Source organism: Magnolia sinica, chromosome 6 (genome assembly GCF_029962835.1).
Source record: "Magnolia sinica isolate HGM2019 chromosome 6, MsV1, whole genome shotgun sequence".
NCBI lineage: Eukaryota > Viridiplantae > Streptophyta > Magnoliopsida > Magnoliales > Magnoliaceae > Magnolia > Magnolia sinica.
The window spans coordinates 5,405,441-5,428,773 of NC_080578.1; the positions used below are offsets into that span (position 1 = coordinate 5,405,441).

General features: G+C 39.1%; 2 protein-coding genes across 2 annotated transcripts; one reads left to right on the forward strand and one right to left on the reverse strand.

Moving 5' to 3' along the window:
* Positions 1-2,070: 2,070 nt before the first annotated feature.
* LOC131248039 (replication factor C subunit 3-like) lies at positions 2,071-10,111 on the forward strand. The gene is made up of 11 exons (XM_058248079.1): positions 2,071-3,085; positions 5,761-5,871; positions 5,954-5,986; positions 6,063-6,222; positions 6,375-6,553; positions 6,637-6,773; positions 8,154-8,249; positions 9,154-9,223; positions 9,306-9,383; positions 9,673-9,799; positions 9,917-10,111. The coding sequence occupies exons 1-11, from the start codon at positions 2,318-2,320 to the stop codon at positions 9,994-9,996; spliced, it is 1,839 nt and encodes a 612-aa protein (XP_058104062.1). The 5' UTR covers positions 2,071-2,317; the 3' UTR covers positions 9,997-10,111.
* Positions 10,112-17,776: 7,665 nt separating this feature from the next.
* On the reverse strand, positions 17,777-18,631 carry LOC131249466 (RING-H2 finger protein ATL29-like). Its single transcript, XM_058250278.1, has one exon. The coding sequence runs from the start codon at positions 18,629-18,631 to the stop codon at positions 17,777-17,779; it is 855 nt and encodes a 284-aa protein (XP_058106261.1).
* Between the last annotated feature and the right edge of the window lie 4,702 nt (positions 18,632-23,333).

The following is a 23,333-nucleotide window of genomic DNA, read 5'->3' on the forward strand; positions in this document are numbered from 1 at the left end:
GATTGTGTGATCTTTTACATGGATCTCCGTTGATACTATAATCCTGATTGTGTGATTTTTTACATGGATCTCTGTTGATACTTTGGGTGCAACTGCTATATTTATTCTCATCCTTCTCTTTAATTACTTGTCTACGGAAACATTGGTTGCATCAACTTGAGATTTGTTTGGTTCTGATTGTGGTAATTACATGAAAACCTTTCTTAAAATAGAATTTTGTTACTATCTAATGGAGAATCGGAATCGGATATTCCAAAATTCTATTCGACGTGCAGATGCATCGGCTGTATCTTATTTATATCTACTAAATAAATGCGCTGAAATGGGCTCTTCCAGCGGTCGGGATAGCTTAGGACAATCTAACCGAAGGAGATGATCAAACAGGGCCCATCTGATAATGAGTCAAGCCATATGAATGGCTTAAGAGAAAGACAAATTTTAAAAATTAATAATAATAAAAAATAATAATTAATTATCTGGGAAGTTATATGATACTCAGGCAGCCTACACTTAATACTCTGGCGCACCGAAATTATACACGTGGCATACATGAACTCAAATTATACCGTCTAGATGTGGAGCCCACAATCGCTAAGTCACAGTCCGAAAATCAGGTCGTCTGAACAATCCTAACCTCTGAGTCAGGGACACTTGTTTTGCGAAATATGACCGTTGGATATTTTCCATTATTAACCGTCCAATAAATGTCCACCAATCTGATGGTCAGACCATCAAATGTGCCTTTTTTTTTTCCATGATCCATCTGAACTGGGACCCATAATGTAGACAGTTTAATTCGACTCTCTCTTTTTTTTTCTTTTTTTTTCTTTTTTGACATATTTGCAGTGTCTAAGTGTAAGTGGCTGCGTATCACCGCACACTGCCTCGGTATCAAAGTTCTTCTCCTAATGACGCGGATTGCCTGGAAACGGATTGGCTGGTGGTCGGTGCTCTGTGGGCCCCACTATGATGTATATGTTTCATCCATGCCGTCCATCTATTTTTCTAGATCATTTTATGGTGTGAGACCAAAAATTAGGTATATCCCAATCTCAAGGGGACCACATTACAGGAAACGGTGTTGAATGAACATCAACCATTAAAAACGTTTTGGGGGCCATCAAAGTTTTGTATCAAACTGATTTTTTTTTTTTTCCTTCATCTAGGTCTGTATGACCTAATCAACAGATTGGATGTCAAATAAACAGTACAATGAGCCTTAGGAGGATTTTAATGGTGGTTATCCAATAACTATTGTTTTCATGTGCCGTGGTCTACCTGAGACTTATATCCCTCTAGGTTTTTGGGATGAAGCACTACATGATATAGAAATAGATGAAACACATGCATCATGGTTATGGTTGGGCCTACAGAGCACCGACCACCAGCAACCGGGCTGGTGGCAGAGGAGTAGCCAATCCGTTTCCGGATTGCCTCTGCCTCCGGCTGCAGGAACTTCTTGCAGCCGGAAGTTGCGTGAGGCCACAGAGTTTTCCGTGCCAAATCCACTCCGTCCATCAGTTTTTCAAGACCACAACAGGGACGGAAACTAAAAATGAGACAGATCCAAAACTCATGTGGATCACACCATACGAAACAGCTGGGATTGAAGCCCGCCATTGGAAACTTTGTGGGGCCACATAAATTTTGTGCAAGGATGATATTTGTGCCACCAGTTTATCTGAGTGGTAATAACCCTGTGAACAGTTTCGATGGCATATAAACACCATGGTCGGCTCCAAGAAGGTTTCAACGGTAGAAGTTTCCATTCACACTTTTTCGTTTGGTTTGGCCCACATCAATTTTGGATCTGACTTAGGTTTTTGGTGTCCTTTGATTCATTTCTTCTTGGAAAACTGATGGACGGAGTGGATTTTTCACAGGAATTTCTATGGGCCCCACACAGCTTCCGATTACAGGAACTTCCAGTGTCCGCGTCATAGGCAATCCGCGTATACTCCCAACGGTAGGGCTCACACACGGAAGATCTGGACCCAAGCAACAGTACAACGTCTACGGTGAGGATGTGCAATGAACGTAGCGGTGATACCATCTAGGTTAATTCACAAGCCAGGCTGTCGGTCCATTCAAATACCCAACAGAAAGACGCGCGGAAAACGCAGAGGAAGAGCTTCGTATCGGTCTCCTCGTCCGAAACACGCCTCTTCCAATCATTCCTCTCTGCCATCGATACCATCGAATTTCCCTCGTTAATATCTTCACTGTCCAAAGCAAAACAACGACATGCGTCCATCTCTTCTGTCCATCTTCATATTCTCTTCCCTTTCCATCCTTCACATTGCAGACTCGCTCTGTGATGCCGAATCCCAATCCCACCTCCTCCGTCCATGCAAAAGAGTCCAAACCCAGATCATCCACCGCATCGAACCGGTCCAACTGCTCTTCTTCCTCAACCTCCTGGATAAAAGCGATTTTCGGCTCCGGTAGGCGGTGCCAGAATCCCGACCTCACAGAAGAGAGCCTTGAAAAGTTCAACCGCGAGAATGCGGCCAACGACGCAAGGAAGAGCGTTCGCGACAGCCCCTACTACAGAGGGCTCACCAGCTCGGTTCCTTACACCGCCTCTCGGGTCAGCATGGGTCGGGAGAGCCGTCGGACTGCCACGACCTCCACGAGCTCCATCTCGACGGTCCTGACCATGCTGCAGGAGTGGGGATCCTCTTGCTTCCCAAGCAATAGGGATTCGAAGCCCGCAGCAAAAAGATCTGGCCGTCCTCCTCCCCATCCTGTAATCCCCGTGAATTCTAGGGCTTCTGTATCGCCATCGGTGATACTGCAAAACGAGACGGGATTGAGGAGGGATGAGATTGGGTCAGTCGGACGGAGGAGTCGGATTGAAGACTTGTCGGCCGAGCAGAGTACCCCGGCCGAAAGGAAGCCATTGAGGGAGAGAGTTCTGATTCCGATGAGTAGCGTCGGCATCAGCATAGGTCTGCAAGAGATGCGCAAGGAACCAACAACAATAATGAAGGAGAAGGAATTTGTATGGGCTGACAAGTACCGACCAAAGGTTCTCAACGATTTCATCTGCAACAGAGATAAAGCTGATTTGTTGTGTAATATGGTGAGTTTGAAGAAGAACTTGTTTGTTTTCAAAATTAAAGGAGGGATTCGCTTACATGAGCTGTGTAACTGGTATCAATGCTCAAGGGTCGTTTGAATTCGTATGTGGGAAGTGACTTACAGGTGGTGTTTGGGGAACGAAATTCACCCGCAAGTCACTTTCAGGTGAAATTCACAACTTAAATCTTACAGGCATTCAAACGAACCCCTTGGCAAGCACTACGATTCATATCCCCAACAGTACTTGCGGAACATATATGTGGTAATCAGGACTATTGATCTGGTGCCCACCACATGTTTGGCCATAACCAAAGAATTTTGGTGATAATTCGATCCATACAATCAGATTGGTAGTGAATTCATTTAATGTAGACTGTGGCACATTTTTTCTTTCAAACTCGTCTAATGTCCATTGGCAGATCAGTGATCAGATGAACAATGATATGATGATTTGGATTTTTCAGATATTAACCATTCACAGGTGGCCCGGTGATGCAGGACATGGAAAATTAAATATGATATGCAAGATTTCAGGCTTAGATCCTACCAATTCAGAAACAATCACGCAAATTCCACGGCCCACATGAAAATCCAAACATTTAATTAAAAAGGGGAATCTATGCAGGTCCAAGCCGACACAGGCTAGGACTGGACCAATAAAAATTATAAACTAAATGATGTCAAAGGGAAATAAAATCAACTACTCATGCATAAAAATCAGTCCCTAATCCAAGGAATTCCTTAATTTCAATTCAAGGAACCCTAAGATGATAAAAAGGGATAAATCAATTAGGGATCATGTAATCTAGGGTTAGGATTCATGAAAAAACGGCTATGAGAGAATAAAAGAGAATAAAAACCTGAGCCTAAAGATGATCCCGCGTGTGGACAGCATCAATGGCCCAGACAGACGTGCGTGTGATCCCGGCCGCACGTGTGTGGGGCCCACTATTCAGAAAAAGTCCACCTTGGCCCTGGTCAGCCAGGGATGGGCTCCAAAACCTCCAAATCTCAGCTCGATCTGATGTACGGTTTGTGCGTGGTGATCCGTCGAAGTTTCAGCTAGCCCGCGGGCCAAAATCTGAAAACCTGCTGTAATGAAGAAATCTAATGCAACAAAAGGACAAATTTGAAGTACGGATGGTGGCGGAAGATGGAAAAAAAGATGATGGAAGATGGAGGTGAATTAGGATCGATGTAGCTTCGCACTAAGGTAGTTAGCCCTTCGAAAAGAGAGGGTTTCGCACCCACTTTTGATTTCTTCTACAACTCACAAAGAGAGCAGAAAAATAAAACAAGAATTTTTTATTAATGAATCAAAAGAACTACAAGGGGTGCCTATTTATAGGGAAAATCCTATACCTTAAAACTCGCACCATGTGCACAACCTATTACTTGGCGATGAAGTAAACTAAAATAAAAACTAAACAGAGAAATCTAAAGTGTTCACAATATTCTAAATAATAACAATAAGCAAAACCTAAAATATAAAATCAATCCGACGAGTGGGCCACAATCATGAGATCCCATGATGGGCTTTTCTTGATTATCGGGCCCACTTTTCTGAACAAAAACTTGTCTTCTAGCTAGGAGGCCCTCTCTGGATGTCGTCATCGAGCTAGATCGATAGTGGGGTCCTCCTTCTGCGTATGTACGTGCGTAGGGGTGGTGGTGTGCGGGCGTGCATGTGCACGATGTCCTCATCACCCGGCCCACTAAATTAGTGGTCTGATCACCATGCTTGTGCATGAATATCTTAATTTTGTAGCACTACTATTCATGGTATAACACAGGAGTAATGGTTGTGTCTATAAACTAACATGTGGATATACTGAAGATATCCATTGATCTAGGCCATCCAAATTGATGGGTCATAGCCCAGATAGTATATTGAATTATCCCATTTGTCTGATTGATGGTGCTTTTTGTGTACAAGATGTAACATGTGCTGACAGTTTAACAGCAGTTATCAAATGAAAGATCAGGAATATCTAAGTGATTTTTGGATTAATGTCCACTGAAAAGGTTTGGACAATTGGTTAAATGGTCTGGATTGATGGACATGTGCATTTATTTGTCAATGGAGAGATTATGCACCGAGTTTCGGTGTCTAGTTTGTATGCAGGATCATTCCTCGTATAAGATGTCTTTCCTTTCTGAAATGTTGAAAAGTTTCTTGTTATTATTATTATTATTTTCAAATGTGAGAAGGCTAGTCTTTTGGCCATTCTTCAAAATGAAATGGTTTAATGCTTTTGAAAAAGTCTGAGAGGAAGTTTGGGCTTGTTTGGCTGCACTTCCTAAAAAGGGTGTTTTTGAGGAAAGGGGTCTCAAGCCTGCTTTTTTAGTCGACTTGGGCTGAGTTGCATTTTAGTGCCTTTTTTGTCAAGCAGGGGATGAGATGGGGGTTGCAAAGTATATCCAAACACACAACATCAACTGCCATTTGGACCGAATATGCATTTAGGCCTCAAATGCCCCTTTGGGAGGGTGCATCCAAATGGACCCTTCGGGTAATTTGATAGCGGTCAGTGCTATGAAGTAATTTTCTATGCTGACAACAGTTTCATCATGTCTAGAATTTTGTTTTTAGATATCAATAATTAATTTTCTTGACAATTGGAAATACCTTAAATACATGTAGAATCTTCTTCTTCTTCATGATTGGGCTTCCAGGTTGCTCGGCAAGAATGCAATCATTTCATATTCGAAGGTCCTCCCGGAGTGGGGAAGAAAACAATGGTCTGGGCTTACCTAAGAGAAGCTTTTGGAAATGAGACGTTGGAGGTAACAATCAATAAACCTGAAAACAAACGCCTAAAATCTTCTATTTGACCTGCTCATGGTTTTGTATGATTCTCTTCTCCAGACAAGAGAGGAGCTGAGGGAGTTCAAATTGAAGGTATTCATCAAACATTGTGTTGGTAAAGTTCTTTGTACATTGGAAATCCCATGAACTCACAGCTATCATAATTCAGGGAGAAATGGTGCCCAGCATCAAAGTGAATATGAAAAAATCTCCTCGACATGTTGAGATGAATCTATCTGAATTGCGTGGGTATGAGAAACATGTCATAATGACATTAATAGAGGAGACACATGGCACAGCTCAGAAATGTGATCTTGCTAATTGTCAAGGTATATGGCATCCACACTATCTGAGCCTTTGAATGTAATTCTCCCAAGGACTAGGGTTTTATTTTGTTTTTCTTTTCTTTTCTTTCTTTCTTTTTCTTTTTTTTTTTCTTTTTTTTTCCTTTTTTTTTTTTTTTTTTTTTTTTTTTTTGCAGCCATTGTTCTTTACCGGGCAGATAAGCTTTCTGCAGATTCTCAGCATTATATCCGTTGGATTATGGAGCGGCATAAAGGCTGCAATAAGATCTTATTTTGCTGTTCTGACATCTCCAAGCTTCGTCCTGTCAGATCTATTTGCACACCCATTCAGCTTCTACCGCCTTCGAACAATGAAGTGATATCAATACTTACCTTGCCGCTTCAAGAATTAAATATATTAGTCTGTGGTTTCCTAACATATTTAGCCTCATTTTCTAGATTGTCAAAGTATTGAAGTATATTGCTGAACAAGAAGGCATTGAACTGCCTCATCATCTGGCGGAGAGAATTACAGAGAAATCCAAACAGAACCTACGGCAGGCAATTAGATCATTTGAAGCCTCCTGGCAGTTGAAGTAAGTAATAAAGTAATCAAATGCAACCTCTGTTTGCTTACATAGTGAAAGATTGCTTGGGAGCTCTTGGAATACATGAAAGCTCATCCATATATAGGAGATGCAATGACATGTCCTCGTGGGATACCGTTTATGATCATTCCTTGGGCTTAGTTAAATCTGTTCGTTCAAACTTACAATCCAGTGATTATCCAATGACTTGGGAGAGCTTTTCATTTTTTTAATTTATGTGCTAGTTGTTGTCTTATTATGGAAATCTTCTTGCAATAATTTCTCGGACCTCATTTGCTGCATTTTGCATTGTACACAATTATTTTGAGCTTTATCTAAAGCGACTCCAAATGATGCCTGAAGCTTCTTGATATTTGTTGAAAAATTGAATACATTAAAAAATTGAAGAAAAAAAGGTCTAAATAAGAAGAAGAAGACACCATCTCACACATCAAAAGCCCCATTCTTTTTATAGTGATTTTGGATACTGGTGGCTGTTGATTTTCTGGTCGACCAAACAATCTAGCCTTGATGCAGACCTTACTTGATCTGGTTGTACCCGCAATTATTCATGCTACCATAGCTGGAGGTTATTTTATTTATTTATATGTATTACCAGAATGACTCTGTAGCATGGTATTAAAAAACAGTTACATTACAGCCATAATGACTGTTATGTAATGGTAACAGTGGTGCCGGCTACCTGATATGGGACTGTAATGCCTGATTTAAAAGACAAAGGTCCATATCAGGCCGCTACGGGCCATAATGGATCAATACAGGCCCTTAACTGGCCGATATGGGGCCAATACATTTTTTTTCCTTCAAAAATAATTCGACCATGAGGGAGGATGTGACAGCCGTTATGGCCTGTATCATAATGGTCACAAGGCTGACCACTACAGCCACCATTACTTCTATTGAATACCATGCTTTGTAGTTCACAGGATCTTTGAAGGGCAACAAGCAAGGTGAGTTGAGTCACACATCTGTGATTAGATTGGCCCCCCCTTTTTTTTTCTTTTTCTTTCAATTTTTCTATGAATTATCTGATCTGTTGTGCCCTGCATCATATTTTTTTCTTCTCATTTGTATTTGATATTGCTTGAATCTATTCCCACCTAACAAATTATCAAAATTGCTGATAACTTCATTATAATTCTGCTATGGTGTTTTACGTGATTCCTGTATATCAAAAAATTGTATGCTTCGCAGAGATAACAGTTTCTGCATCTAATTTCTAATTACTTTGATCTCCTACAATGAGAAATTCAATCTGGTTAGTAGCTATTAGTGTTGCTTCTAGGAAAATGTTATGCTCTGGATTTGAGCATTCTGTGGTTGATATTCTGTAAGAAGAAACACTTCAACATATATTTCCTATTGCAGCTACCCCTTTAAAGAAGACCAGGTGATTTTGACCGGATGGGAAGAAGATATCGCCAACATCGCTAAAAACATCATTGATGAGCAGAGCCCAAAGCAGTAAGTAGTTTCCAAGTAATAGCATTCTGTCATTATATAGTTTTATCTTATTCTGAAGCCCAAAGCAGTAAGTAGTTTCCAAGTCATTGCATTCTGTCATTATATAGTTTTATCTTATTCTGAAATATTCTGGAAAAAAAAAAAAAACTGTGACACTTTTAGTGTTTCCCAGTTGATTTAACACAACAATTCCTTTGATTCATCTTTGAAGGGCAGATAATTGATGTGTGTGGAGGTACAGAATTTTTACGCCTCTGTACCACGTATCATCACATGCCACATGTGTGTCATGAACTGAACCCTACATCCCATGCCCATGGACTTCTACACTGATTGACCACCTGACCAAAAACTGCCATGATTGGACTAGCCTAAACATCTGAGGCACGAATGTTTTCTTACTGACTATGAGCCATCGCCGTCTTTTGCCTTGGTCAATTCAATACCGAACCTACTAAAGGAATGGATCTGGTCTCATCCACATGTGCCACATGTGTGGCAATTACATGAAGTGACTCTACATCTCCTCCAGAGGCATTAGAAACGCTCTCCATCCTTATGACAGTCAATCATATCTTCGCTGGCGGATGCGGATTGCTTGCAACTAGGTGCTGCAGGAATCTACTGCAACTCTAATGGCCCAATGAAAAAGCACCATGTGTGCTTGCAAGATGTAGGGCCCACTGTAAAAACAGAGATTCCCTTGTGTGAAATGATGCTTCTGCCCTTTTCGCTAGAGGGCCCCCATCTGGCAGGCACAGATGGCACTTTTCCATGGGCCATGTGAGGGCTGCAAGATCCAATTTCAGGCAATCTGTGTCCTTTAGTCTTTGGTTAATGACTCGAATAGGAAAAATAAAATAAAATCAAAACAGAATGTAAGATAGTTATCAATCTTTCACAGGCTATATATGATACGAGGGAAACTTCAGAATCTTATAGAGCACAATGTGTCGCCGGAGTTCATATTCAGTGTAAGCTTCCTCCCTCAAACTCAATATGGCTGGAGTTGTTTCATGACTTCTCTAATTTCGGTTAGTATTTTCTTGACCATAGACTCTGGTGTGTGAATTGAAGAAGCTTTCGGACGACCAGTTCCAACCCAAAATCGATGCCTTATATCTTGAATATAATGTGAGTCTAAAAAATTTAATCACTTTTATGATCTGTTTGGATAACAAATCTCGGGAAATTTGGATTAAGCCCATTCCCTCCATGTTAGTTTTAAGCAGGTCATGGAGATCAGCTTTAAACATTTTGTGGGACATCACCTCTAAAGAATACACTAAGCTAACATGGAGGGCATGGGGCCCTTCCAAAATCAGGATTAAGGGTTTACCCAGATTTTGTGACATTTACTTTCCAAACAGAGAATTAAATAGCTTTTATACAGCAACTCTTAACAGTCATTTCTGGCATTTAGCGGGATAGTGGATTTCCCTTGGAGGGCGAGAAGTCTCTAGTTCTTCTATGCAGCCAGCGGGAGGAGTTGGATAAGAGGATTATTGAGCCGGAGAGGAAGAATGTTTATCATTTCATGAAGATTGAAGGTAAACGAAATTCCCATGCAGCATATGCTTCATGTCTCATGGTTTATTATTATTATTATTATTATTATTTATTTTTACTCTAACAACTGTAAATGGTACATATGTTGTCCTTGGCAGAATTTACAGCGAAATTCATGAGCCACTATAAGATCTACGTGAAGACAAACTTCAGAGCAGAAAATGGTTTTGAAATTTGAAGAGCAAGTACTTCCAGTAAAGATGCTTCTTATATATGTATGTACAGAAGACATCGTGAATGCAGTGGATATGGAAATCACTTGAGATCCACCGTTAATACATCTTGTTAATACATCTTGATTATACAAATGTGTGTATTTAGGCTGTGAATTGCCTTTCTTTTCTTCTTTTCTTTTTTCTATTCAGATATTTCATGAAGGTTATATTCTCAGTTGCTTGGATGCATCTGCAACCCATGGAACAAAATCTCCGTCACTGGGATAGAGAAACCAGCATTTGAAGCTCGCATTCACCAAAATCCAAAGGACATCGATTTCTTTCAAAATGGCGTTGTGCGAGAGGTTAGACTTTCGACTCTCCTATGGATCTTATGTGGCAGAGGACTTGGATCCTGACTTTTGGCCTGATCCACAGTCTCAGAACGGAAATCTTAGAAAGCGTATGTGAATTGCGTCAATGCTTGTGAGCCATGAGTCTGCCTATTTAGAATGATTTGAAATTCATGATCTGGGCGTTCCTGTGACATTGAAAAAAAAATTAAATTTAAAAAAAAAAAAAAAAAAAAAAAAGAGCAAAAGAAACCATTCTTTGTGTGAAACAATGTTCTAAAACCCAGATCAGATTTAGACCTGTTTCCACCGCTTGGTTCAAACTAGTTCTGCTAGTTGTTCAAATGGTCTGACCCTCTGTAAAGAAAAAAGACAGATTATGCAATGAAATGCTACCGTCTGGTCAAAATGGATGCTTGAATTGGACAGCCTATATGATGTCCCATGAAAAACGGGTCTCTGACTCTCAGCCATTTCCATGGACTGTTCTGGACGACTGTCTGATCTGGTCTAGCTTTTAAAACCCTGGCATGAACCATCTCAAATGTCTGGTCAGTCATGTTCAAAACAGATCTGGAATGTCCAATTGCTGGGCCATGCCACATCTATAATGTATCATTACCTATTTTAACAGCCTGAGATCAACGGGCATTTTGCTGGCTTGATCTCAATCATAGGCCACTGTTTTAAATCAGCCTAGAAGCACATGATGGAAGCAACACTGTTAGGCTATGGCCCAGCCAAAGGGGTTAGTCCATCTTTTGACAGACTGGACAAATGATTCAATGGTGAATGCACGCTAATGCACAGCGCGGATGGTTTAATACATCATCATTCTTCCCTGTTAGACTCCTTGTATGATCCAATTCTTGCAGAATTTTCTTTTCGTTGCAACGTTTCTCACAAACATTTTTTTAAAAAAATAGATGATTTGGTTGCACCAATCATCCTGTTAGTATATATGTAAACAAGCCCATTTTATATACAATTCAGCATGCCAACTATTAAATAACTTATTAGAAACACAAGATAGCTAATCAGACATTATGAAATTCCCAGCTCTTCAAAGATGTCTTTAGCATTGAGGAATATGTACGAAGGTATATGTGAAGCTATATGTGCAACTCATTTAGATCATGAGCCAGAATAAATGGGAGGATTTTTCCAATATTAAGGCCAAAAATAGGATAGACTGGAAGAACTCCATTCACTATCTAAAAACTATTTCTATTGTGCATGGAATTTATAGTTTCTATTCCTATGGTGTAAATTCAATTACTTCCATTTAAAATGAAAAGCAATTCTCCATCCTTAGAAAATGGTTATCCATGGGAAATGATATTTAAGAAGTAGAAAGATTATGCTCCTAATCTTGCAAAAGAATGGACTAACAGAATCAGTTACCTAGCCAGCCTTCATAATTAAATGTTGTTATTGTATGATAAGATCTATTATTGGATAATTCATAGGTAGAGCCAAACAGTGTAACCTGTACATGTTACCAATAACATTGATTAAATGAGGGAAGGGGCTCTATAGGGAGGACCCTACCAATAAGAAGTAAGCATAATAATGATGATGAAAGGCACTATTTATTTATTCATCCATTTACATTTACTAATCAACTATTTATTTTATAATTTCTTATTTTGAGATGAAATAAATGCTTTGAAGAAATAAAAAAATTGTGGTTGAGAATGGCATAATAGTAAAAGTCACTGGATTTGTATTTTATACACGGTAAGAGGCCATTTTATTATTAATAAATAAGGATGGGAAAATGTCTTAAAGAAAAAAATTGATTAATTATCCATCAAAGTTTTATTTGTTTCAATGACTAGAGTTAGATGAGAATATATAGCTTGGAGACATGTTTACACTCGATTTGCTCGTGCCATGTTGACACATGGCGGCACCATTGTACGAAGGATTAAGATGAGATCTTTATAGCCAATACGATCAGTAGGAGGAAATCGTAAAATGTAAGGAAAGTTGTTACCACAGGACACTTGTCACTATGCCTCAAGATAAACTATAGTATAATACGTGGCAACATGAGAGAGGTCATATACTCCCCAATGGCCTATAAAAGAAGTCATAGCCGTTGTTTTAACTGACGGTGATGCTTCTCATGACACATGGTGAAAGACAATTTGTTGTGCATGTGTTGCCATAAGCAAATATCTTAGACAAGCGGTAATCAACATGGACATATAGTATGTGATATAATTGGCCAAGCACATCCGGAAGTAGGTTGATTACCAAAAGTCGTGGAAGATTATCTCAAGTTAGAAACACAATCAACTATGCTTACCTAACAATTGACTAATTGGAAGGAAAATTTGCAAACTCATCTCAAGTTAGAAGTGTAATTGGCCACGTTTGTTAACTGGCCAGTCAATCAAGAGAATATCTTCAAAGGTCGGTTTCAATTCGTGTTTCCAACAAATCGCCTTACATGTCCATAAATTCTGTAAAGAAAAAAGAGCTTGAGGCTCCATGCCACTACAACACAAGACTATTTTTCAGCTCTATAATGTCTATCCTTATTATTATTGTTATTGTTATTGTTATTCACTCTTAACTCCACTGCCAAAGCCAACACCATGCTACAAAATAGCCCAAATTGATTTGATTAGAGTAAGTTAGCTAGGTATCCTATCTCCATGACTATGTCATTAAACTTAGGAAAAATCTATAGGTTCAAACAAATGGCCAGTGATGCCATCTTGCCACATGCCTAGTGATTTTGCTTGACCATCTTGCTATAAAGTTCAACCAAGTTACAAATAGATTGTCGTTTAACTTCAATTGTCTTGCCATGCACAAAATCCAATTGAGTAACAAATAGGTGATAGTCTCACGATAGCCTTGCCCATAGAGTAAAGATCCAAGCAATGAATGGATAAAACTGTTTCTATGATTGTCTCACCACGAAGTGAGGGCCCAAAGTAATGAACAAGTTATTACCTAACCGACTTTCCTACTATGAAGTATTTCGGCTGGGTGCCAAACGGTCGATCATTTCTCAATGAACAACTTGCCTACAAAGTTCAATTGTGTGGAGAGACAAATAGATGTCATTTCCCAAGACCGACTCACCACAAAACCCCACCATATGACGATCAAACTATTGAAGATCCACCCGCCATCGACTGTCTTGCCATTGAAACTAGTCCTGCATGAGTAACATATAGTTGCCACAACGATTGTCTAGTCACGAAGCTAGCCAAGGGACAAACAAATGTTCACCCTCCTACAAATCATGAGTGTCTCACAGAATGAAGTTCCCCTTGCAATGAACAGATTGTCATTCCCAATAACCATCCAGCTATAAAACTAGTTAAATAGGTGATTTAGCTTTCGTGCCAGACAACCTTCTTGCCACAAACAGACAGTCGTTTCCAACAACCATCTAGGTACGAACAGATTGCCATTATTTATCTTTCATTTTTTTTTCTTTTTATATTCTTTTCTTTATATTAAAGTGTAACTAGAACTTATTTATTTAAATTTTGACTTAGCTATTATTTAAAATTATGTTCTTTTAGAGTGGTGTAAAAGTGAATTACATGTTTAATCATAAGTACAATCCTAATTTTAAAGGAGAAAAAACTCATCAGAAGGACAGATCCTCCAGTTCATAAATCGCTTGATTCTATTCAACTAGTTGAGGAATAGTCTGGCCAATATTCACAAATATATTACTAAGCTGACTATTTCTGCATATGAGGTCACAAGACGTTCCGTTCAAGTTGTGCCACTATTAACTCTGGCACACCCTATACAGTTAAAAGCATACATAACACGTGTGACTGAATTTAAAACCAACAATGTTGATTTTTTTTATTTATTATTATTTGCATAAACCTTTCGAAGGCTCATTTTATGACCGACTTGAACTGCTATCTAATGAAAAATAAAAAATAAAAAATGAGAGCTTTAGTTTCTACTCATCAAGGTAGAGGTAGGTGGAAGAGAGATTTTTTTTGGTTGGCAGTTCACTCATATAAATGCAGTAGTTCACGAGAGTAGAGTATCCTCTACTTATAGTCAATTAATACATTGATATATACAAGAAGCAGTTGCTTCTTAATCACATATTGCGTGCATAAATGTTGTATTAAAAAGGAAGTGCCTTTAACATGATAAGATTGGCAATGGGAATGAAAAAAAAAAAAAAACCTCGTTTAAAAAAAAAATTCTCCTCTCATTCTTTTGTTTTTTTTAATTTTATCAACAATCAAACTTCTCGGCTTTTTTAAACAAAACATCAATTCATATGTTTTGAATTCTAGTTAGAGTTATTTTGAGTCAATTGAAGAGTGTGCCTATTATTTTTTCTTCTAAGACTAGTAATTCTAAGGATCGGCTTATTTTGAGTCAATTGAAGAGTATGCAGAATAATTGTGAGGATCGGGTTATTTTGAGTCAATTGAAGAATATGCCTGGTAATTCTAAGGATCAGCTTGTTTTTACAACTTATTTCTCTTCATTAAGAAAAGGTAATGAAGATAGTACGAGCTCATTTTATAACAATGCTAATTAATAATTGTTGTTTCAAGGTTTATCCATCCACTCGTCTAAATAATATGTTTCCCTGTTAACAAACAAATTGGTTAATTGAACTCATATTTCTACAATCAACTCTATCCCCACATCCAATTGAGGGGCAAAACCCTACCAAAACGTTGCTTGGATGTATCCAATATTTATTCCTTATATCTATAATCATATTCATCATTCATTTTGGATCTGAGTAGGACTTGATTTGTATTATATATATAATTTCATCACGTTCTTTGGAAGGATGGTCATGTTTTTTATGTAGGGAAGGGTGTGAGGAGGAAGATCACCATCTATTTTAAGTATGCAAAACCTTGAATCTACAAGGTTACGCTTGAATTCACAAGAAAAAAAAAAAAAAATCATAATTTTTTTAATCAATAATACTCAGACTTCCAATTATATCATTTATAAAGAAAAGCAAAACCCTAATTCGTAATTATCAAAAAAAGCAAAATTCTAAATCTAACAGAAGTTACCCAAAATAGGAAAACTTATGTAAAGCCTAATTTGTAAAAAATAAAAACTCCAGATAAACCTAACTAGAGGAGTCCTAGCATGATTACAAGTGATTTCTAAAGAAAAATAAAAACCTAAAACTCTAAAAATAAGAAAATATGGCAAAAATCGAAATTACTAAAAATAATAAAATTTTTCTAAAATTATGTTTTTAAACTAAAAGTGTGTTTTCTTGCAAAACGAATAGACACAACCTACTATATGGGTCGGATGACCCTCGATGACCTATTACAATAAAAATTGATAGGTCGTGCGTCTGTAATGATACTCAGATCAAAAGTTATGGTTGGTTTATGATTCACACTTTAAACGGCAATTTCTCCTCATTTGGATTAAATTTCTTTGACCCGAACGTGCCTAAGGCCCAATTACGTCATGCTTTATGTAAGATTGGACCTGGATCTAAGAGATTACTTCGGCTTTCGTTTGACCTTCTTTTGGTCTAGCCATGCGAAAAATGCATCTGTGCCACATCCTACGTTAGTCTCCTTTGCTTGGAAAGAACTCATCATCGAGTTATCCAATTCATGATACTCATACAGGTCTAGTACATTGAAAGTCTGTGGCATCAACATGTTACTGTCATGGTTGACCAAGTAACATATGAAAAGCTTCCATATCGACCACGCCATGCATTAATTTCTCTGTGTAATATTTACCAATGGAGAAAAATATACAACATTGATTAATTACCTATGTTTTGCTAACTTCCTTGATCCATCCAATCGTATAAGAGAGATGTGCTTTTCTACCTTCAAATGCAGCTTTTCCACCATAGTGTTAGACACAAGATTCTCACTAGTCCTGCAATCTATAATAAGATCACAGATCTTTTTGTTCACGGTTTACCTCATTTGAAAGATGTTATGTTGTTATAAATCCATCTCCTCATTTAGCATGTACAACGGTTTCCTCACGATCAAAATAGTGACCTGTGATTCACAATAATCGGGCGGTGGCATGTGATTCACCATTGATATTGCACCACAAACATGATGATCGTGAGCTCCATCGTCGATTTCGTGTTGCCCATTATTATGAACATGGGTCTGTCTTAAGGCTTTCATCAAACTATCGATTGGTCCCTATAGTTCATACATGGCTCACAAATTCTCCCAATGGAAAGATACAAACATTGCTGCTATGATAGGATTTTTCCATGAAGCATTGTACATGAGTTTATTGCTTAAACCATTGTTATAAGCTATCGAACTAAGAAAAAGACTTGCTCTAATACCAATTGACGTTAGGAAGAGTGTGAGGAGTAAGATCATTGTATACCTCAAGTATGCAAAACTTTGAATTCGTGAGGTTATTTTTGAATCCATAAAAAAAATAAAAAATAAAAAATAGAATTTTTATTATTAATCAGTAATACTTATACTTCTGATTACATCGCTTATAAAGAAAAACAAAACCCTAATTCGTAATTATAAAAAATGATAAAATTCTAGGCCTAATAAAAGTTACCCAAAATAGTAAAACTTATCTATAATTTACTGAAAATAGAAAATCCAAATAAACTTTATTAGAGGAGTCCTAGCATGCTTATAAGTAATTTCTTAAAAGATGGAAATATAAAACTCTTGAAAATATGGAAATACGACAAAAATCGGGATTACTAAAATTATTATTCTTTTTTCTTAAATTTCGTTTTTGAACCTAAAGTGTATGTTTTCTTGCAAAATGGACAAACGCAGCCCACTAAGTGGGTCAGGTTGACCACGGATAGCCCATTACAATAAATATTAATAGGCCGTGTGTCCCGTAATGCTACCCGGATCAAAAAGTTATGGGAAATTTATGATTCACCCTTCATATGACAATTTTTTCTTATTCGGATTTAATTTATTCCAACTGGACATGCCTAGTGTCTAATTACGACATACCCTATATAGGATTGGGCTCGAATCCAACGGATTACTTCAACTTCCGTTTGACCTTCTTTAATCCAGCCATATAAAAAATCATCAGTGCCGCGTATTACATCATTTTCTATTTCTCTCTACCCATGAGCTGTGTACTCGTACAAATATTGACATAAATTTCTCAATTTGAATTGCCGAGGTGTATTTTGTTTGTCGATTCTTTTGAGTAACATGGCTGTAAGTGCGTAGCAATTATCTATTAAAATTATTAATAAAATCATTTTCAACACAGTTGTTACGTTGCAAAATAACCATTCCTCCAACATTAACCTTCATGATGAAAATCGCTTTACTAATGGAAACATTTCTTTTTATTTACAAAAGGAAGAAAGATAAAACAAAAAACATACATTAACTTAAATACTGAAAGGACGAAGAATCAAACGAGAGAGAGAGAGAGAGAGAGAGAGAGAGAGAATTTACATTCTGCCGGTACCTCAGTCAGTGAGCCGCGACCCTGTGGTGTCCACGTCATTCTTAGCGGCATCGGCATTACCGGAGAAATCTCCAAAGGTGACGCAGCTTCCCGTCCAATTCCGTTCCCTTGAAATCCGTTTCCTAACGTCCTCTGGCAGTCTCAACGTGAATCGGTCGTCCGTACCCCTACTCCTTTCAACCGTATGTCCAGTAGAGTTGGACCTATGTAGCCTATCCAAATCCGCCAAGTGTCTCCTCCTCCCATCCTCCGCCTCAGCACCGCCCTCACCTCTCCCCTCCTCCTCCTCTTTGAAAGACATTCTATGCTGTTGCTCCTCTTCTTCTTCTCCTAACCCTTGATCCGTTCCTCGATTGTCACTTTCCGCCACCGCAATTCTGACTTCCAGCGATTTCTCCACCGGGTTGAGATCCTGCCTGCAGACGGGACACGTGGTGTGGGACCCGAGCCAGAGATCAATGCAGTCATGGTGGAACACATGGCTGCAGACCGTCAGCAGCCTCAGGACGTCATTCTCATCAAACTCGGAGAGGCAGACGGCACATTCCAGGCCGTACTTCCCTTCGCGGAGGTCCTTCACCGACGAGTACACGAACGTTGGGAAGGAGGAGAGGAGCGACGGATCGAGGCCTTTGCTGGGGCTCTGGCTCTGTGCACCGGCTGCGATGTCAGGGGCGGAGTTCCTCCGACGGAGCCAGGTAGGACTGGCGAGGTACCGGCAGAAGTAGACGGAGAAGAAGCCGAAGAGGACGAATACGAGGAGGGTGACGGTGAGGAGTACGGGAAGGGAGTTTCCGTTTTCCGACCAAGGCTTGTAAGTTTCCGTTGTTTGATGATTTACAAGACCGGTCGGCATTGCCGGATTTGAGAGCAGTCGCCCGATGCTGGTAATTCCGGCATCGGTTTTTGCATGGATTTGATTTTTTATTTTTTTCTTTTGTTCTTTTGTGTGGGTAAGAAATGGGTGACGAAGGGATGTGTGATTTGTACACGTAAGCTGAAAAGTGGGTCCTAGATGATGACGTGGCATGGTTGGTTTATGGATTGTGGTGGAGACTGCAGTCTTTGAACGGACTTTTTTATGAGGTGAGAATCGAGCGAGGCCGTTGGTTACGCGAGATGGGGCCTTGCATGGTTGAGCTCGTTTAGAATCTATCGAGACTCGGGATCCTGCGTCTGTTCCCACCCATGGGGCCCACATGCGTAGATGGTCTGATTATATAAACCCTACGGTAAATAATATCTTGTCCCGTAATCGGCCTTTTGTGATGATCCTAACCTTCGATATTTAGAGTTGACTGAGAACCGCCCAAAATTTACCTTGTCATCAAATTTTATACGACTAATTTTTAGAGTTGAGTTTTTTTCGAGCCGAGCATGAGCTGTGAGTCGAGCAGTCCGAGTCAAGCACAAATGTACACCTCTGCTAATAAGCATATGGGACCGATTATGGTGTTTAAACAAAATCTTATCCCTCCGTTAAGATTATCCCATCGTGAAAATAAGATGTCCCAAAAATTAAGTTGATCCAACCATTAGGTGGGGTACACCATAGCAAATAAGGAAACAACTCTTGAAAATTTCCTTTTAAAGTTGAGTGTCTCATTTTAATGGTGGGCTCATCTTGATTTTTGGGACATTCTATTTTTATGGTGGGACAAACTTGCTGGATGGATGAGTTAATGGTGGGCTCATCTTGATTTTTGGGACATTCTATTTTTATGGTGGGACAAACTTGCTGGATGGATGAGACCCCCCCCCCCCCCCCCCCAACTATTAGTTGCTTGCGAGCATTTCTCTTTATCGAGATAGTATTAGTCACATCCATATGGTATAAATTAGCCTATATGAAAGTATGGAAAACGGAATAATGTTTCTCATGAAACCCACATTCTGTTGTTTGGTATGCAATTTTTGGTGAAAAAAAATGTGAGAAATACCATTTTCTACTTTTTATTTCTATAAGAAAATAAATGAATTTTTTTCCCACGTCCTAAGAAATGCGTTTTACAATGGTGGAAGGTAAATAACTTTATCAAGGTTGAAGTCCAAATGCTCTATTATCTACTTTTAATTGCCTCATATGTGTCACATGTGTCAAATAAGACATTATCTATCTCAGTCATGCCTCACATGTGCCATTATGCTACCTGTGCCACAATCTATATGACACTGTGTGGATTGTTTACCGTGGCTATGCGGAGTATCTCATAAAATGTATGGAATGATCAGCTATGTCTTGAGGGGGAAGGGGGAGGGGGAGGGGAAGGATTGTGACCAATAAAAATTTATGCTAATTACAACTTTTTCCTATGGTGCGGCCCACTTGAGTTTTAGAGCTGCCTCATTTAACATGATCTGGAAAAAATGTATGGACAGGATGGATTTCTCACAAACATCACAGTGGGCGTACCTAGCTTCCTGTAGCAGGAAGTTCCTGTGAAAGGGTTTCCTAGGCAATCCACATCCATTGGGATATAGGCATAAAATGGGGCATGTGGAGAGTGGGGCCCCTCGCAACTTAACCTGTTCCGATCACATGTTGAGCGGCAATGAGCCGGATTTCCACTGGGACTGAGTAGGTGGGGCCCAGGAAAAGCCCAGCATTGCCTCGTACACAAGTCGGAAGCGGAGCCCAAAAGGATTGGTTGGTACCAGGTTCAGCCTGAAATTGATAAAACTACTTCCCACAATGTTTCCAAATACCCGTTGATCAAGTGGGCCACACACGCGAAAGAAATATACATTTCAGAGGAGCGAATCCAATCGTGTTAGCATATGCGTAGGATGTAACACACGCACACAAAGTTGGGTCAGGTCGGATCGGGCTAAAATGAATTGCGTCCAAGCTCCACCCAAAAATCATTGGGCTATGCATGTGACGACCCAAAAATTATTGAAAAAATCTACCTCATTAACGTGTATAATCATCATTCTGCCGTAAGAGCAAATGGGCGGGAAGCTCAGGTGGGCCCCATCATAATACTCATGTAAAAGTTTCCTGGCTACTAGGTGTGTCACCCCATGTTCAGGAATGAGCCAAAAAATCAGCTCCATTTATGATTTAGGTGGGCCACATATATAATTGAAAATATTGTATAGTGTACAGGACAACACTCACCCTCCAAACTGATTCCATTAGTGTGTCCAGTGTGAATCATGGATGTGTATGATTTTTTAGATACAAGCCTACATGTTTGTGTCGAATCTATCGATTAGGATAATTTCATATAATTATCATGGTGGGCCTCGTAAAAATCATTGGTAGGCGTCTATCTCCCAACCAGAATCACATATCAGCTTGAGTTTTTGTTTTCTTTAGGCTTCACATAGTACTAAATATCTAATGATCGGAGTATATTTTAATAAACATCATGGCAGGTCTTGTCAAAATCAAGACCCAGAGTCTGTCTATTTTCTTTATAGTCCTGCACGGTTACACAGGGATGCATTAGACTTTATTTTTGGTGGGGCCCTCCATGATGTGTATGTAACATCTACTTTGACCATTAGATGTGTAATCCAAGTTTAGCCCAAATCGAAAAAATCAAGATCTCTTGTGATTTAGGTAGGACACACCAATGAAAATAATTAAGAGAGAGATGTCCACACTTGATTTTTACAGGCCCAGCATGATGATTAAAGTGAGCAATACCAGGGGAAGATGTTGAGGGTGATCATTTTCCTCAACACTATTTTCAATTATGTAGTTCACTGAATCATAAATGGGGTTGATTTTTTTGCCCTTGACCTAACATGAGGTGACACACTTGTGGTCAAGTTGGATTTTACACAAACCTCATGGTAGGGCCCACTTGAGCACTTGACTCATTTGCTCACACGAACAGCTAGCCAAACAATCCTTAAAAAATGTAAGGGAAGGTTGCAAGACATTAATAATAGAAAATTTTATGAAATACTACCGAATTAATATAGAATTCACATTCTAATACCTCTTTCAAAAAGATTTTCAAATAATTTTTCAATTTATTAAGGTCCCACTATGTATGGTAACCTTTTTCTAATAGCCGGATGGGTGAGCGTGCAAGCAAATGAGTCCGCTGCTTTGGTGGGCCCCACCATGTAAAATCCCTCCTAACCATTAGGTGCGCCACCTCATGTTAGCCCAAAGGCTCAAAAATTGCCACCATTCATGATTTAAGTGGACCACATGATAGGAAATAGTATGCAGAGTAATGATCACCCTCCAAACTATTTCCCTAGGAATGGCTCACCTGAATCACGGATGGCCTTGCTTTCTAACTCCCAACCTATAGGTTTTTTTGTGACATCTAATGGTTAGAGTGGATTTCACGTAACCATCATGGTGAGCCCTATAAAAATCAAGTGTGAACTTATCTTTCCTAACTATTTTCTTTGGTGTGGCCCACCTAAATCAGATTTTTTGGATCTAGGATTATGCTTTTAATAGTTTGAGTATATGTTATTTTAACATCACGGTGAGCCCTAGCAAAAACGAAAGTCTAGTGCATCCATATGTAACTCTGAGGATTACTAGGAAAATCCACATGCTCTGCTCTAAATTTGGATAGAATTGATCACCAAAATGTTCATGTAACATATACCCTGGCCATTAATTAGATATTTTGTACCGTATGAGGCCCAAAGGCAACACAGGTTGATAGATGATTAATTTTGTTGTACCATACAAAGGAAAAAAATGGAAAATGGATGCCAAACCATGATTTTTATAAGGCATACTTTGATAATTATATGAAATCCACTTCAATCATTAGATTCCACATGAAACACGTATTTGTGATTCAAGCGGGACATAATAATAATAAAAACAATTTGGAGGGTGAGCATTGCCCTGAGCTATTTTTTTTCTTTTTTTACTCATGTGCCAACATGGGTGATGTACCTAATCGTCCATGGGATTTTACATTAATATAAGAGTGGGCCCACCTCAGCCACCCCACCCATTTGCTATTAGGCAATGTTCCATGAGGCAGTGGAATGGAAAAGGTATTGGAATGTAAATTCATATTCGTTAGGTAATGTTTGAAGAAATCTCTTTTCTAAAATTGCACTTTTATAACTTATATCAAGCTTGATCTAACTTGATGGGTTAATTAAATTTTTAAAAGAATGGGAGGCAGTTGATACAACTCAAGCCCTCTTAATGAACGGACCCACTTGTTTTCATTATTTCTGAATTACATCGTAGCACTCATCTTATGCACGGATCGATTTCCAAAAAATGACACTTAACTAATAAATAATGGGCTGGATGCGAATTTCAGATGGCGTCCGAAATATCTTTACTGGCATAAATTCTCTAAGCCCTGATCCAGTAAGCAGGGGAATTCATCAATAACACCTGTTTTATACAGCGCCTAATACACCTGAACTTGTGGGGCCTACTACCTTGCAGATGTGAAATCTATTCTGCGCATCAGGTGAGAACAGTACTTATATGCTCACATAAGAAGGGCATAATACACCTGAACTTGTGGCGTCCACCGCCATGCAGATGTGAAATCCTCTCTGCCCATCAGATGAGGACGCTTACATGCCCGCAAAAGAGTATTACC

Excerpts from the sequence above, each read along its gene's own strand:
- LOC131248039 (XM_058248079.1), top strand. The coding sequence starts at position 2,318 with ATGCCGAATCCCAATCCCACCTCCTCCGTCCATGCAAAAGAGTCCAAA. Across the intron at positions 3,086-5,760 it reads CTGATTTGTTGTGTAATATG|GTTGCTCGGCAAGAATGCAA; the intron begins GTGAGTTTGAAG and ends TTGGGCTTCCAG. Across the intron at positions 8,250-9,153 it reads GATGAGCAGAGCCCAAAGCA|GCTATATATGATACGAGGGA; the intron begins GTAAGTAGTTTC and ends AATCTTTCACAG.
- LOC131249466 (XM_058250278.1), bottom strand. The coding sequence starts at position 18,631 with ATGCCGACCGGTCTTGTAAATCATCAAACAACGGAAACTTACAAGCCT.